Genomic DNA, 13,742 nt, shown 5'->3' on the forward strand with positions numbered 1-13,742 from the left:
TGTCGTTTAATATAGCAGAAAGGGGTTGCTTTTTAAAGAAATATGAATGTAGCACAAATTTTAACCAAATGTGCAGGCAGTCAAAATACTGAATGCAAATGAATGCATATTTCCTTCAACTGCCGTTATGTGAATACTGAGAGTTGAGCACATTCAGCTTAAAAGTTGGTGGTACCAATTCTCTAATTGTCTTTAAACTTAACCAACATAGAAGTTGGTACAACAAGATTACATATTCAAAGAGCAAGCATTTCATAGGTGTGAATTAAAGTTATTATAATTATTATATTATATGTGCTGGACCAAAGTTGTCCACTGGGGGAAAATAGATAAATAAATACAAATCATGTCATTTCCTTGTCAAAGTGGAAACCACAATAACGCTAACTCGTAGTGAGATTGATGATAAGATAACGATGGTAAGCTAGCAACATAGTTGAAGTTGGGCTTTTTATATGAAATTCTAACGTGGGGGCTTGGGGGGTATGTACCTGTTTGAATTCAAAATATTCAGTCTAGAAGTGCATCATTCTGTCTGAAGTAGTTTTCCTCGTGATCCAGCAGAGGGCACTCACTATCAGCTTAACCTATTGCATGCCCTCTTGACCTATCATGTTGTTTTGCTACAAACATACATTTGACCAAATTGCATGCCATGCCAAATTCGAGTGACATTGATTTTTGGAGCCCAATTGCAAAGTATGTAGCCTATTAGTGATTATTCAGATGGAGGAGATGGATGAGGAGGGTGATGAAGTAACGTTGACTGTGGCCATCGGCAGGGACACCAGTTCCTCCTCCAACGCCGGTAGATAATACGGTAGGACTCGCAGTACTGACTGCTTCCTGACTGCACTTGGCGGCAGGGATATTGGTCGGAGTTGCGCATCAGATGTAATCGCTAATCAGTGCAAGTGGTAATTAATTGTAAGCAGTCACCACTGGTGGGAATATTGCTTGGTGGGTAACCTCTAGATGCTTAACTTTTGGAGCTGATCGGCCTTGGGGTGTGTTTGGGGCAACAACAGGGGGACGGTTCAGTTTGAGAACGAGCGAGTGACAGCTGGACAAAGAGCACTGCACGCAGCTCTATAATGAAACAATGGGCTTCAGTAGAGCAATTTGATCCCAGAGCAAGCCAAACAACCTGCTTGTGTGACAAACTACAAGATAACACACTCAGATCTGTGAGTTTAAATAGATAAATGCATTCATGAATAACATTTGATTGACTGATGTGCTCAAGCGTCAAGCTCTGGAGTCTGCTACAATTTCTCTTCTCTCCAGTGAGGCAGAAGCTTCAGTGGATATTTGATTAATGATTTATTTGCCAAGTCTGTTTCCACTCTACTTTGTCACATTTTGCTTTTATTACTACACCAACTTTTCTGCCACAGCTAAATGTATAATTTCAATATGCTATTTAATTCCCCCCTAATTTATGGCAAGCCTGCAACAGTTAGAACAAAAGGATCTCCCTCAACTTGAGTTCCCACATGGAGGCATGAGGCAGATACCTGGAGCACCTCAGATGGCTTTTTGGTCTCCAAGCTCCAGGCCCTGTTTAACATCCTACAACTGAAAAAAAAAATGTCTGCGCCTCTATGTAAAACCATTTATTTTGGGTCACCATCCAGGGCTAGTGATCATAAGGGACTGTTGAAACGCACAGACGAGTGACAATGATTTAGTGTCTTGACAAGACACTGAGCTACCACTGGACATCTGAGCAGCTTCGGTGCTCCTTGTCCTTAGTGCAGTCTCCAAGTCTCTGAACTGGAGGGCACGACTGTTCCTCATTTCATTTCTGTGTAGATAAAAAGACAAGTCAAGAGCTTTGCCTTATTCAGATTAGTTGGGCACAAAATCCATATAACCAATATCATCAAAGGCCCCACTATACTCAACAACTCCCTCACATTTGGAAAGTTTCAGAATGTCCCAAAAATCCATCACATCCATGTTTAAGATGTTTATGTACTTATCATAAACAACACACAGAGGCCATACTGTCATAGACCACACAAGACTGTCTTCCTAACCGTTTGGGGGTCCTGCCACTAAGGACAGCATTGTGACATTCCTGTTTCAAGGCGTGCAAAACAAAGTATTTAAAGTTATACTGTTTGTACAGAATAAAAAATAAAAAGACTCCAGAAATATCAAGGTATGATCAAGTGCCCTATCTTTAGATCATGCCAAGTGGAAACTTTAGTCACAACATTGTGGAGGATAGCTGGACTCTGCACATGTATCACTTAGCACAGGTTTAGTTTATATTCTGACTAAAGCTTGTGCCTTGCCACATCCAGCTCCGATGAACTAGCCTCTCAGGGCAACTGTTGAGACATTGCTCTGAGTTTATGTTCTGATTTTACCATGGCAAACTTCTCATGACTCAGGTCCCACATGGTGTAAATCTGACTCACACTGGGCAGGAACAGCAACATTTAGATGAGATCTTGAGAAAACTTAAAGATTAACTGCCAACTCTGAACCCAAGTAGGGGAAAAGTCCCCTGACACAGTCAATGCATATTTGTGCTTAAAACATTCATTGTATAGCCTGTGATTGTGAGCCAATTCTAAATATTTTTAGGGGGGGAATATGTTGTTTTCCAGCTCCCCTAGTCACCTTACCAATTTTTTCAATACACCGAGTTCCCTGAAAAGAAGCCTCAGTTTACCTGTTGACTGTCTTCTTTTTAACCTTGGGGAACGATGAATATATTCAACTTCCGAGGCAGACAATAAGAATCTGTTCAGATAGAATGCGAAGTGAATTCCATTCAAATGTCAAACTTGAAATGTTTTTGCATGAGGCCCATTATCATCTGCCTTCTGCTTAGAATTTGTGAGTTTACACTACAGTTCACAGCAACTTAATATGCCATTGTATTGTCAGCACGTATTAATCTAAAAGATCTAAATATGCTATATCACATATTGTGGTGTCAAACACGAGTCGAGACAGGGTTGTCCGGGTGGAGTTCCGGGCATCAGGCGATGCTTGTTTGGGAGCATATTTTTGAGATGTGCCCTCAGGACGCTGGTGCTGAATGGCAGGCCAGCTTACATATCCTGCATAAAACTTTTATTGAGGTTCCACAATTTCAAAGTCTGCTGAACAAAATCCAAAGCATTTCAAGAGGGGTTTTTAGATTGCTTAGATTTAGAGTGCAAATTTTCTTTCGTTGGGTTGTGAATGCACTTATACAAATCAGCTCGCTCTAAAATGCTGCAGCACCTTGCAAAACACACACAGTTCTGCTTTTAGTCACAATGAGAGAGGAACTAGAAATTAGACAACAAACACCACCGCACCAACATTCTAAGACTCAATCCACTCCAAAATCATAGTATTTCTATTTTATCTTAGATTCTGTTTCTATTTCACTCTATTTTATTATTACATGTTCCCCTGCGCTGCTACACTTTTGTTCTGCTGTGTCGATTTTGAATTTCCCCTACAGGGGGATCAATAAAACTGTATGAATTATGATAAAATACACATATGATGATATTGTGTAAATAATCCAGTGCCTCTTAAATCATTCCTGATTTCTTTCTATTGTGCTGCAGTAACAATTTGATTCACACCCCCAACATAATAGATATTAAATAATATTTATGATTTTGATTTCTTCCTCGTGTGCTGAGCAAAACTCCTCAGTCTTTCTCTCTCTCTCTCTCTCTCTGGGAGCAGGGGAGGCACGTTATAGATGCAGCTGTTTATGGCTTGCAACACACACTTCTCTTTCTGTAATTGACTGTCCATTCACTTGTAATTGGTGCCAAACGTTTTATCAAAACCATTAAAAATATAGGGATATACAGATATCCATCTGTAAATGGTAAATATCTGATATATCTATGAATATCTATTTTTCCACAAAAAACAATGCACACCGGCATTTTCCATTGTTTGGAAATGAGGAAAAGAGGAATCCTTGTAAATTAATGCATTAGCAGAAACTTATTATTACGTATTACATAAAAGAGAAGAAGAGAGGTCATTAGATCCTCATAACTCCTACTCCTTTATCTCAGTAGCAATTACAACACATAACTTAATCTAGAACTATTAATAGACAATGAATGTCTAATAATATCACTAAGTGAGTGCCAACATTGAGCTCACATTAGCTCTACTGGTCCCTGCCTGTGGAAATCAACCGCAGTTTAACCAAATCGTACCCTAACCAAACACCTCACTGTCATGCTTTCTGATGTATGTAAGACAAAAGCCACTATTACAACAATTACACACTTGCAATATGTTTTTATGAAATTCTGCTGCATGAGACATGGCATCGGCATGCCAAGAGAAACCCATTTAAGAACTTGACCGGGTTGTGTTAAAACAAAGATCCCTGAATCATCTTTTGGCTTGTGAACAGTGCTGTATTGTTGCCATGACAGCATTGTGAGTATCTATTTAAGGCACCCAAATGCATAACTTCTTCAATTGACCCATTAAACCTTTGTGTGTGACTAGGTTTTATAAACTCATATCAAAACAGACCTGACACTGGCACAGGTGCTAGAAATGTAGCTGTAGCTTTTGGACGTGATGAGGATGATGACTGTGGTGGTGGTTGTGGTTGTAATGTTGGCTGAGATTACATCAGCTATATGCACGTCAACACAAGATGAATGCAAAAGGTTTTGAGCGAACTGGGAAGAGGGTTGATTACTTTTATTCTGTGAACTTTCAGCAACAGGCATTATTTTTGCAAATCAATTAATGTTAGGCCATAGATTCAAGCAATTTGTAAGGTCACTTTGATACTAATTTTGTCTGGACCAAGGGTAACAATTACACATTGTTGCCATTTAGTTCTGGTTTTGGTTCCTGTTAACTGACTTTTTACTAAATGAACCAAGAGCTGTACAAATTAAGTCATACAGACTGACAGGTAACTCACAGATTGGACCATTTGGTGACTGTCATCCCGTTTAATCAGTACTACCCTGATCCATGTGGAGAAATCAAATTCTGGTCACATTTAGAGAGTGGAAATATTATGCAAAGAGCAGATTCAGCTGGAGTGTTTTGCTAAATTAAGCACTGAAATTGTTATGTAGTGTTAAATCATTGTAGTGTGGATAGGTTTTATTTAATATGTAAATATGTTAAGGCTTTGCACTTGTTTATATTTTATATCAAAATAAACTTTAAACTGCTAACATTTAATGTTAAATGTCAAATTCCAATTTGCCTTAGCGATGGACTAAATCTGTTCTGTCGACCATCATGTACTTAAAAAAAATAAAAAGATAGCGATTGATAATAGGGATTGAGGATTAATTAAAAACCTCAAGCCACACATTGTGTTTACGCTACATTATTAGTCAAGAAAAATAACATGACTGCATAAACAACTAATGTAACCTGTGTTCTCTCCAGTTTCTCTAAGATGCAGGTCAGGACATGCCTTGTAAATTCAGGCTCACCTTTGCCAGAAATAACATACGGCTTTGCTGAAGCTGTGAACATGATTACTCATTGGTTTTCAGGTCTAGTGCCCATTTTCCAAAAGATCCCTTCAAAAAGCCCTCACAGCCTGATGACTAAAGTTGTATGCTCTATAGGGCCTGTGATGTCTGTTTGTTATTTGATTTAATTAAAAATACAACCCAATACCAACAACATGCAGGAAGAAGTACAACAAGACTAGATTTCAGGTAAAACAAAGGGTAATTTTTAGGTTTAGAACAGCAGATTAAGTTCTAAAACAAAAAAAGATGAAAAAGCGTAATAATAGTAGGTATTGTTGCGATCTTGGCTTTTTTTAACAAAAACATTCTGCTTTTTGCATAAACATTTGGTGCACACGTGACACAGCAGCTTGTGATATTAAAAATAAATAAATAAATAAACAAAAATATATTTTCAAAATATAAATGTATCCATAAAGATATTCTGGTTTTCGCTGAATTGTTGTTTCCAAAAGTAATCGTGATGGTAACATATCATAGGCTAGGATAAGTATGTATCGATGCTGAACATGTGACCATTTCTCACCTCCCAGGAGAACACATACAGTTCAAACATCTATCATCACTTGTAAAAACTAATTGGAAGTGATCAACTACACAATGTCCTAATTAGGGGAGGCCGATATATCCTCAAAATTATATCACGATATTTCAAGGAAATTTGCGATAAAGATATTTATGAAAAAATACTGACTAACATTTATTATTTATCATAAAATTGACCTCAAATTTTAAGTAAAAATGTAAACAAACAGCAGCTATCCAAACAAACCTCACAAGCTTACACTCATACAAATTCCTGTTGCGCCAGTTAAAACCCTGTCATTTGAGACCACAAAGGCCTCCATTAACTATTCAACATTTCTTCATATTCAAGATGATCGCAGTGATTAAAATAATCAATAAAGAAAGATCAAAAGTGTAGTTGAAGAGTTTTGGATGTGATATTGGACATTCTTCCCAAACATTTAACCAGACTTTCTGGACTGCTCTCATGTTGATTATTTGACTGACAGGATATTCACTGCAAACTATTTTGATAATTGTCATTAAAGACATTTATCAAGCAAATGCCAGACATTCTCTGGATCCTGCTGTCTTTCTCTGTTTTAGATCATTGTAAATCAAATATCTTTGGGCTTTACTCTGTTGATAAGCAATTCTGTGGTTATCATTTGCCACCATTTTCTGATGTTGCACTGCAGCCCTATTCTCAATTGTACACATCTTGAAGACAACATGTCCATCTGACCTTGCCCCTACAAGTCTAAGGCAGAGATACAGTAAGATCTACTTTGAGACAGTAAGACATACAGATTTTTAAAAAAGTATTTGTAAAACTATAGATTAAAGGTTGGGATTACTTTGGGCACAATCTCTAGACACTTAAATAAAAAATAAAAAACTCTTAACCCTCTTAACTTTATCTTTGAGCTTCTAATGTATCTTTCTAACATCTAAAAGAAAGTCCATTGTAGCTAGCGTGGAAGACCTTAATATGTGGTTAATCTTTACACATGCAGAAAACTCTGCCTGTGTTTAAAATGCCTGGAACTAACTACTGGTGGATATAAGTACCACTCAGAGTGATTACAGCCATCATCTGGAGTTGCAAAAGTTCAGTATAAAGCATGTGTTCCTTCTTAATTTTCACAGTGCATGCAGTCACCATAACAACACTGCTAATTTAAATATACTTAGCCCCTTGTAGCTGTTTAAAATCACAGATGGCTAACCTGGACTTCCACAGAGCCATCTTAAACACATTTTTAGAAATATTTCAGCTATAACAGCATTTGCAACCAACTTAACTGTCTCAAACCATGCATGGCCAATGAAACTATCCCAACCCCAAAACCACCAGTGAACAGGAAAATGTTTGAAGAGAAAAAACATTAATTGAAACGTTAAATGACTTTTGCACAGCCAAGAATAAACCATTATATATTACTTAGGTCAATATAAAAAATTCTGATCTGCAAAAATGCCATTCCTTCAGCACTTTGTCAAAGTAAGGGGGTGTAATAAATCAAATTTAAGATTTAAGGGAGTCTGTTTAAATTAGCATTAGTCACAGTGTTTTTCGGATTGCTGACTCGATTATAATCTTTATCTGCATGTTTTTAGTTTGACGGTCTACATGTGGGGTAGACGGAGTTGCCATGAACTGTCCCACAGTCCCTCCCACTGGGTCTGGCATTCAGGTACAGCTCCCTCCCTCCCTCTATAAAGCCCCTCATGTTAGCAGTGTAAACTTCAGACTTCAACTCATGGTAAACTCTTTACAGCCTTGGAAAAAAAATACACCAAACTCTCCAAAATAGTACACAAAACACTTGAATGTGTGCCATAATTTTCTACATCAAGTTACAAGCAAGAGCCTGAGGTAAGTGACTTTTTCCACAACTTTACTCTAAGTTTAAAATTATTTTTAAAGACTTATTGAGTATTTATGATTGTAAATTAAAGCCTTGTGAAATTTGGGGTAGAGTTTGAAGGATAGTCGGTGATGTTGGGTGTACTAATTTCATGCCTTACAAAGCCATTAATATTGTTTTGTAATTAACAAAGCACGAGTGTCCAATTAGTCTTAAACTTATCAATCACCACTTGTGGAAGATTTTCAGCTCAAAAATTCCATTTCTGTATCTTTACTATTGACAGCTTCCAGCCAAAATGAGATTAGCCCTGCACACCGTCATCTGCTGCTGTGTTTTCACCATGGTCCTGCCACTAGTAAAAGGTGCCACTGGGGAGCTCAACTCTAGCCAGAAAAAAAGGTCAGCAGTCGGATTAGAAAGCAGTGTGGGAACATTGTGTTCATTGAAAAAAAGTCTTGTTGTTCCCTCTTTTGGCATCCAAATCAGGTGCTCGTCCTTATGACAAGATATGTATAAAGTCAGTTAGTAGAAGAGAAGATGAAAATATAAATTTCAATTGAAAAATAAACTTGTCAGTTTTCTCTGGAGGAAAAAACATTAATAGAAACACCGTTTCTAAATTACCTCAAAGGTGTCTTTTGATTTTTTCTAGAGCAATCTCTAGTAGTCTGCCTGTATACTGATACAATACATCTGTGATCAGCATGTTGGTCAATATACACACCAAGCTGAGTTTTTACTCCTCAAGAATCAAATGAAATTTTCTGGAAACAAATTAAGATTCTTTTGCCTTAAGGATAACTGTGTTCTTTATACAACTTGAGCAACATTGGCATCAAATGAAATAATCTCATAATGTGGTTGGATGTGTAATACTGTCATACTCTTATATCATCATTTCATGTCTGTACCCTACAATTTGATTTTGAATTAGTGCCAGTTCCTTCTATTGACGCCTTTTCTCTCTGTTGCAGGTTTAAAGTATGGCTGCAGAGCCGTATGAAGAGAGACTTGGGAAACAGCTTAGTCACAGCTAACGAGCAATACTCTGACATCCATGTTGGACCGCAGCAGGGCAAGAATGAAAAAACTGTCTCAACTCCATTAAGGTAACAAGGAAAGCTGCACTTTGGGGGGATTATTTGCCCTCATTTTATTGCTGAAAGTTAGAGATAGATGTGAAACAATAAAAGAGTAAGAAAAGCAACAAAGCTCCAAAGATGGAATCGAACCAGTGGTCTCAGAGTTATATAGTGGGAAACCATTAGGCTTCCAGGAGACCCCCAAAGCACTGTGGGTGCTGCAGATGCCACCTGATTCTACAGGAGTTAAAATTCAAAAAGTAATGTCAACCATGAGAGAAAAGATATTTTTCAGGGGCGTGTAACATAAGACTGTGGATGATTTATCCTCTATTGAACTGTTAAGTCATATAAATCCTGATGACAATTTGGAATTAAACCCTGCCAAGGATTAATGTATCAACCTTAAAAATGTATCAACCTTAAAAAGCAGTCTGAAAATAGGAACTGATATATGTTGTTTCCTTTTCCAGCTTTGGGTTAAATAGCAGACCCAGGAGGTCAGCATCATCCAAACCATCCAGCTGCGTCTTAGGCACATGTGTATACCATGACCTACTCCACATACTGCATAAGATTAACAATGACCAAAGAGAGCCCATTGCCCCAGAGAACAAGATTGGCTCGGAAGGCTATGGGCGGCGCCGCCGCCGCCGCTCACTCCTTGATGTCACTGAACTTGTCCTCCAGACAGTAAGACAAGGACGGGGCACTGAAGCTGGTCAGCGAGTCCACAGACACCAAAGAACATGCTCAATGGCCTAACAAATGCATAGAGGGCATAGGAGATTCCCTGTTGGTTTTTTTTTGCTCACAGCAGATGAAGATAAGTCCCCTCAGAGGTTTTATTCCAAAGATTTACAACTAGATGTGCAGAAAGAACGGCTGCTACGTCTGTACGGCCAATCAGAGAAAGCTTGGGATACTTAAAAGCTTGCATGTGCATACTTACCTGCAGCTTTCAGTGGGTCTGAACGAGTGGGTGATTTATGGATGATTTCAAGTCAGACCTTTGGGACTCAACAATAATGTATGTTTCTTCTTCAGCATCAAAAATGAGCTTGACAGCTGAGATAGAAGACAATTCTTTAAGATCTTCTCAGAAATACCCATGAAGAGATAAGGAGCCGAGGCCACAGCGGGGGAGGATTTCTTTCCTAAAGAAACTGCCATTACTGGACCCCAAACTGTCAAATTCAGATGCCCTCACAAGTGAACTGAATGTGGTGAAGTGCAATTTATACCATATGTACCAAGCCTATGCATAGTTAAAAATATGTCATTATCAGCTTGTATATTAGGATATATAAAGCTACCGTACATATATAATACAATTATATTTTTATACAGCCAAAAAAATACATATTATACTTCTTTTTTCAAACTTCAGTGAAGTATCTGATGCATCTTAGCTGTGTATATAGTTATCTTGTCCTGTGTGTGATTTAAGTGTATTATCACTGAGTTAGGGGTGTACCACTTGTCTTTACATTTGTGTGATGATTACAATATGATGATTATCATTTACTGGATATCAATCATGTTAGAGATTTTGAATTGGATTTTTTTGAATGCTCAAAGTTACAAATGGCAACTCACAAGCAAAGGGGTCAGTTAGTTTTTGGCCAGACTTGAGAAGCCTTGGAAAATGATGGAGGCTTTTCCTGCTATGATGTAGAAGGACTGTTGAGCTAATGCTTAAGTGTTGTGCTGCCATCTAGCTTTACAGCAAGCTACATACTCTATTACTAATACTGGGCCAACTGTTTCAAAATCAGTGCTGCTCCAACAGAGCACTTACTGTGCTAATGTTTTCTTCAAAGCCTTTGATTTGATCCATCTGCTTATATGAATGTAATAAATTACCACTTGAAAAGGTATAACATGATTTAAGTTATGGTTGTGGCAAACGTCAGGAATAGTAATCGTTTTCAGCTGGCTGCGATGTCCTTCGTTTTATTAAATAAATGTATGAATGCAACAATGAAAAGAATTTGAACTTGAACATATTTGGCCTAATATTAAAGAACTTGCTTGTGCATCCTTCTCCGAGTGTTGAGAGGCTCATAGGCAACATAATGTATATGTCAAATGTAATTTTATGATGGTAATGTGCAGTTGATGTTGTGGTTAAAACACAGTGGGCAGATCAAGGGCCTTGGAGTCATAGTTCATGTTCACGTTCAAAGTTTTTGCAAGTAACAGAGCAAGGCCGCTTTCTATCACTTAAACAATATATCCAAGATTTGAGGAGTCATATCTCAAGCAGCCTCCGGAAAAAATGCTCTATGCGTTCCTCTCCTGCAGACTGGAGGACTGTAAAACTCTTTTGGCTGGACTACCAACACAAGTTGAGTCTTCACACAAACACAAAAATACAAACCAGTGTTTCTCCTACCACTGCCTTGAGGGGGCGCCCCCAACCCAAAGAAGAAAACAACAACAACATTTGACTGTGTTTAACTGTCATTTGTGTTTGTTTCTCTCTATTCTGTTTCACCCTGTGTGTGTTCTCCCTCTGTTTACTCAGTCTTATGAGTGTGTGGCCGGGCTAGTGAATTATTCGTTGAGTTGAGTTGTATTGTCCAAGATATTCTAAAAAGGAAAACATTTTATCATATGCAATGTGTTAAAGCAACACATTCTAAAATTAAATTTGTCTCCAACATGCTCCTAAAATTGTGTATTAATGGCATTTCAACAAAATTAACTATGTTTTGGCAAAGATAATGTTTTGATGAATCGAGAGAAAAGACCGGTAGGCTTCACTTCAGCAACACTCAGATGAGGACTAGATAAAGATATCAACTATGGAATTTGACCTCCACTGATAGTATGCACACTGGTCACACTGCCCTGACATGTAAAATTTCACCATAAATCTGTTAATTTTTCTTTAAAACGTCAAATCACCCCAATTAGAATTAGAAGTACATTATTATATAAACTAATGGTTTAAAATAATTTTGAGAAAATTAAATCAAGACATTTTCCAATTCCGTCAAATGAAATATATTTATTTTTATTAATTGTATCTTGAATAAAATGCTGTTTTACGCTTTTTCATTCTCTTTCCATCTGTAAAATGCAACTTAGATGAAATATAATGGGGTTTTTTTCAACAACATCCAGCACAGTGCCTAAAACAACATGAAGGTAGCTCACTTCAACTATCTGGGTCAACTGATCAATTCATCATACGCATAAGGCCACAAGTCACCTTTTCATGTCATAAATTTTTATGCCAAATGGAAGATATTGGAACCCCTTACAAATTCCTGATGTCTCCTACTCAGTACAGGCCCGACATTGGCTTATATTTAGATATGCAGAGGCAAGAGGTAGTAAGTGAACCCTTGGAATGACATGCATTTATATATCAAACTGTAAAATATGTAAACATGTAAAGTATGTTTAACAAGCTTTTATTCAATCAAATGACAGATAAAATGAGGTTGGAAAAGTAAACCCAGAGGCTGATGGCCTCAACAAAAGATAACTTTCTGGAAGTAGCAAATCTGCACTTTTAGTCAATGAAACAAGACTGGAGGTGTGTGAGAAAGCTACCTAAGCATCCGCTGATGTGACATTGCACGAATTTTTTTGATATTGATAAGTCCATAATTAGACAAACTGTCTATGAATGGAGATAATCACCCCTAGAAATGGGACACATGAGCAAAAAAATAAAACAAAAAAACTCACTGCATGCCTGGTGTTTTTCCAACGAGCACCACCACACTACTCGGAAAATGTTCAGTCAGAAAACATAGAGGATTTCTCCTGTATGTTGTACAGGTCTAATCTGCAGATGTTACATTGACCATGTCTCAGAGCATAATACAAATGTTATAATTTTGTGCCTTTACAGGAGGGAGGAAATATTGAAAACATTGTGGCAACATATTGAAATACAACAAGGCCACCAAACTCTATTTTGAATTTTTCAATTATTGTAATAATTGTAATTATATCAAATAATATTTCTTTTCAAGCAATATTGTAACTATAGAAAATTTAAAGAGCCGGTATTGGGGGAAAAAATCCTAGCTCTCCAGGGGCAATGAGATTGCACTGCACCACATTCACTGTCCAGATGGTGGCGTTGTAAGCCTTATTCCACCTATCAAAAATCCCCTATGGCCTCAGCCTACACAGATGATCCTCATATAAATTTGATCAGCATTCACGGACAAAACGATTTCCAGAAAAGCAATTCTAAGTATGTTTTTCTTTATGAATAATGAACCCCAACCCCACACTCTATAAATGAAATGTATTATAATTATTATTATTTCTCTACATGAAAAGAACTGCACAAGAATAGTAAATTGAAATTCAAAACATAACTGAGACTGAGCTGGGATTTACCTTGTCAAAACAACTGCATAGTTTTGATCAGGTAGCACTACCTACCCTACACACCCTGTACAAAACTGCACCAGGGATGTAGTTTGTGTTTTGGGTCTTTCAACGTCAGACTGCCTCAGGCCCCTGTGCCAAGACTACCCCGCCAAGGTGAAAGAACCTGTGTTACAGCAATGTAAATGTCAAGGCAAAAATGTATGAATTAAACACTTGATTCTACAATTGTAGCCTTCACTTTTAACTTGAAAAAAAATTCCATGTAAATGTAAATATCATCCAATACATTCTTTTGTGAAATCATATCCTCTAATAAGAAGTGAGATTAAGCATGGACAATGTACAGCAAGATATACAAAGAGAAGTCTGCATAAATTGTTCCCATGCTATTGAAAATGTGATATTGTTGTGAA

At 37.5% G+C, this 13,742-nt stretch overlaps 1 protein-coding gene and 1 long non-coding RNA gene across 2 annotated transcripts in view; one reads left to right on the top strand and one right to left on the bottom strand.

Moving 5' to 3' along the window:
• Positions 1-1,425: 1,425 nt before the first annotated feature.
• The window catches only part of LOC118314846, a 34,466-nt gene continuing 22,149 nt past the window's right edge, over positions 1,426-13,742 (bottom strand). The window contains exon 4 of the long non-coding RNA XR_004794732.2: positions 1,426-1,807. This is a non-coding gene — a long non-coding RNA (uncharacterized LOC118314846). The remainder of the gene's footprint in view (positions 1,808-13,742) is intronic.
• admb (adrenomedullin b) lies at positions 7,773-10,954 on the top strand. The gene is made up of 4 exons (XM_035641557.1): positions 7,773-7,887; positions 8,166-8,281; positions 8,857-8,991; positions 9,438-10,954. The coding sequence occupies exons 2-4, from the start codon at positions 8,178-8,180 to the stop codon at positions 9,727-9,729; spliced, it is 531 nt and encodes a 176-aa protein (XP_035497450.1). The 5' UTR covers positions 7,773-7,887; positions 8,166-8,177; the 3' UTR covers positions 9,730-10,954.

The sequence above is a fragment of the Scophthalmus maximus genome, chromosome 7, assembly GCF_022379125.1.
Source record: "Scophthalmus maximus strain ysfricsl-2021 chromosome 7, ASM2237912v1, whole genome shotgun sequence".
In the NCBI taxonomy this organism is placed as follows: Eukaryota; Metazoa; Chordata; class Actinopteri; order Pleuronectiformes; family Scophthalmidae; genus Scophthalmus; species Scophthalmus maximus.

Excerpts from the sequence above, each read along its gene's own strand:
- admb (XM_035641557.1), top strand. The coding sequence starts at position 8,178 with ATGAGATTAGCCCTGCACACCGTCATCTGCTGCTGTGTTTTCACCATG. Across the intron at positions 8,282-8,856 it reads AACTCTAGCCAGAAAAAAAG|GTTTAAAGTATGGCTGCAGA; the intron begins GTCAGCAGTCGG and ends TCTCTGTTGCAG. Across the intron at positions 8,992-9,437 it reads ACTGTCTCAACTCCATTAAG|CTTTGGGTTAAATAGCAGAC; the intron begins GTAACAAGGAAA and ends TTCCTTTTCCAG.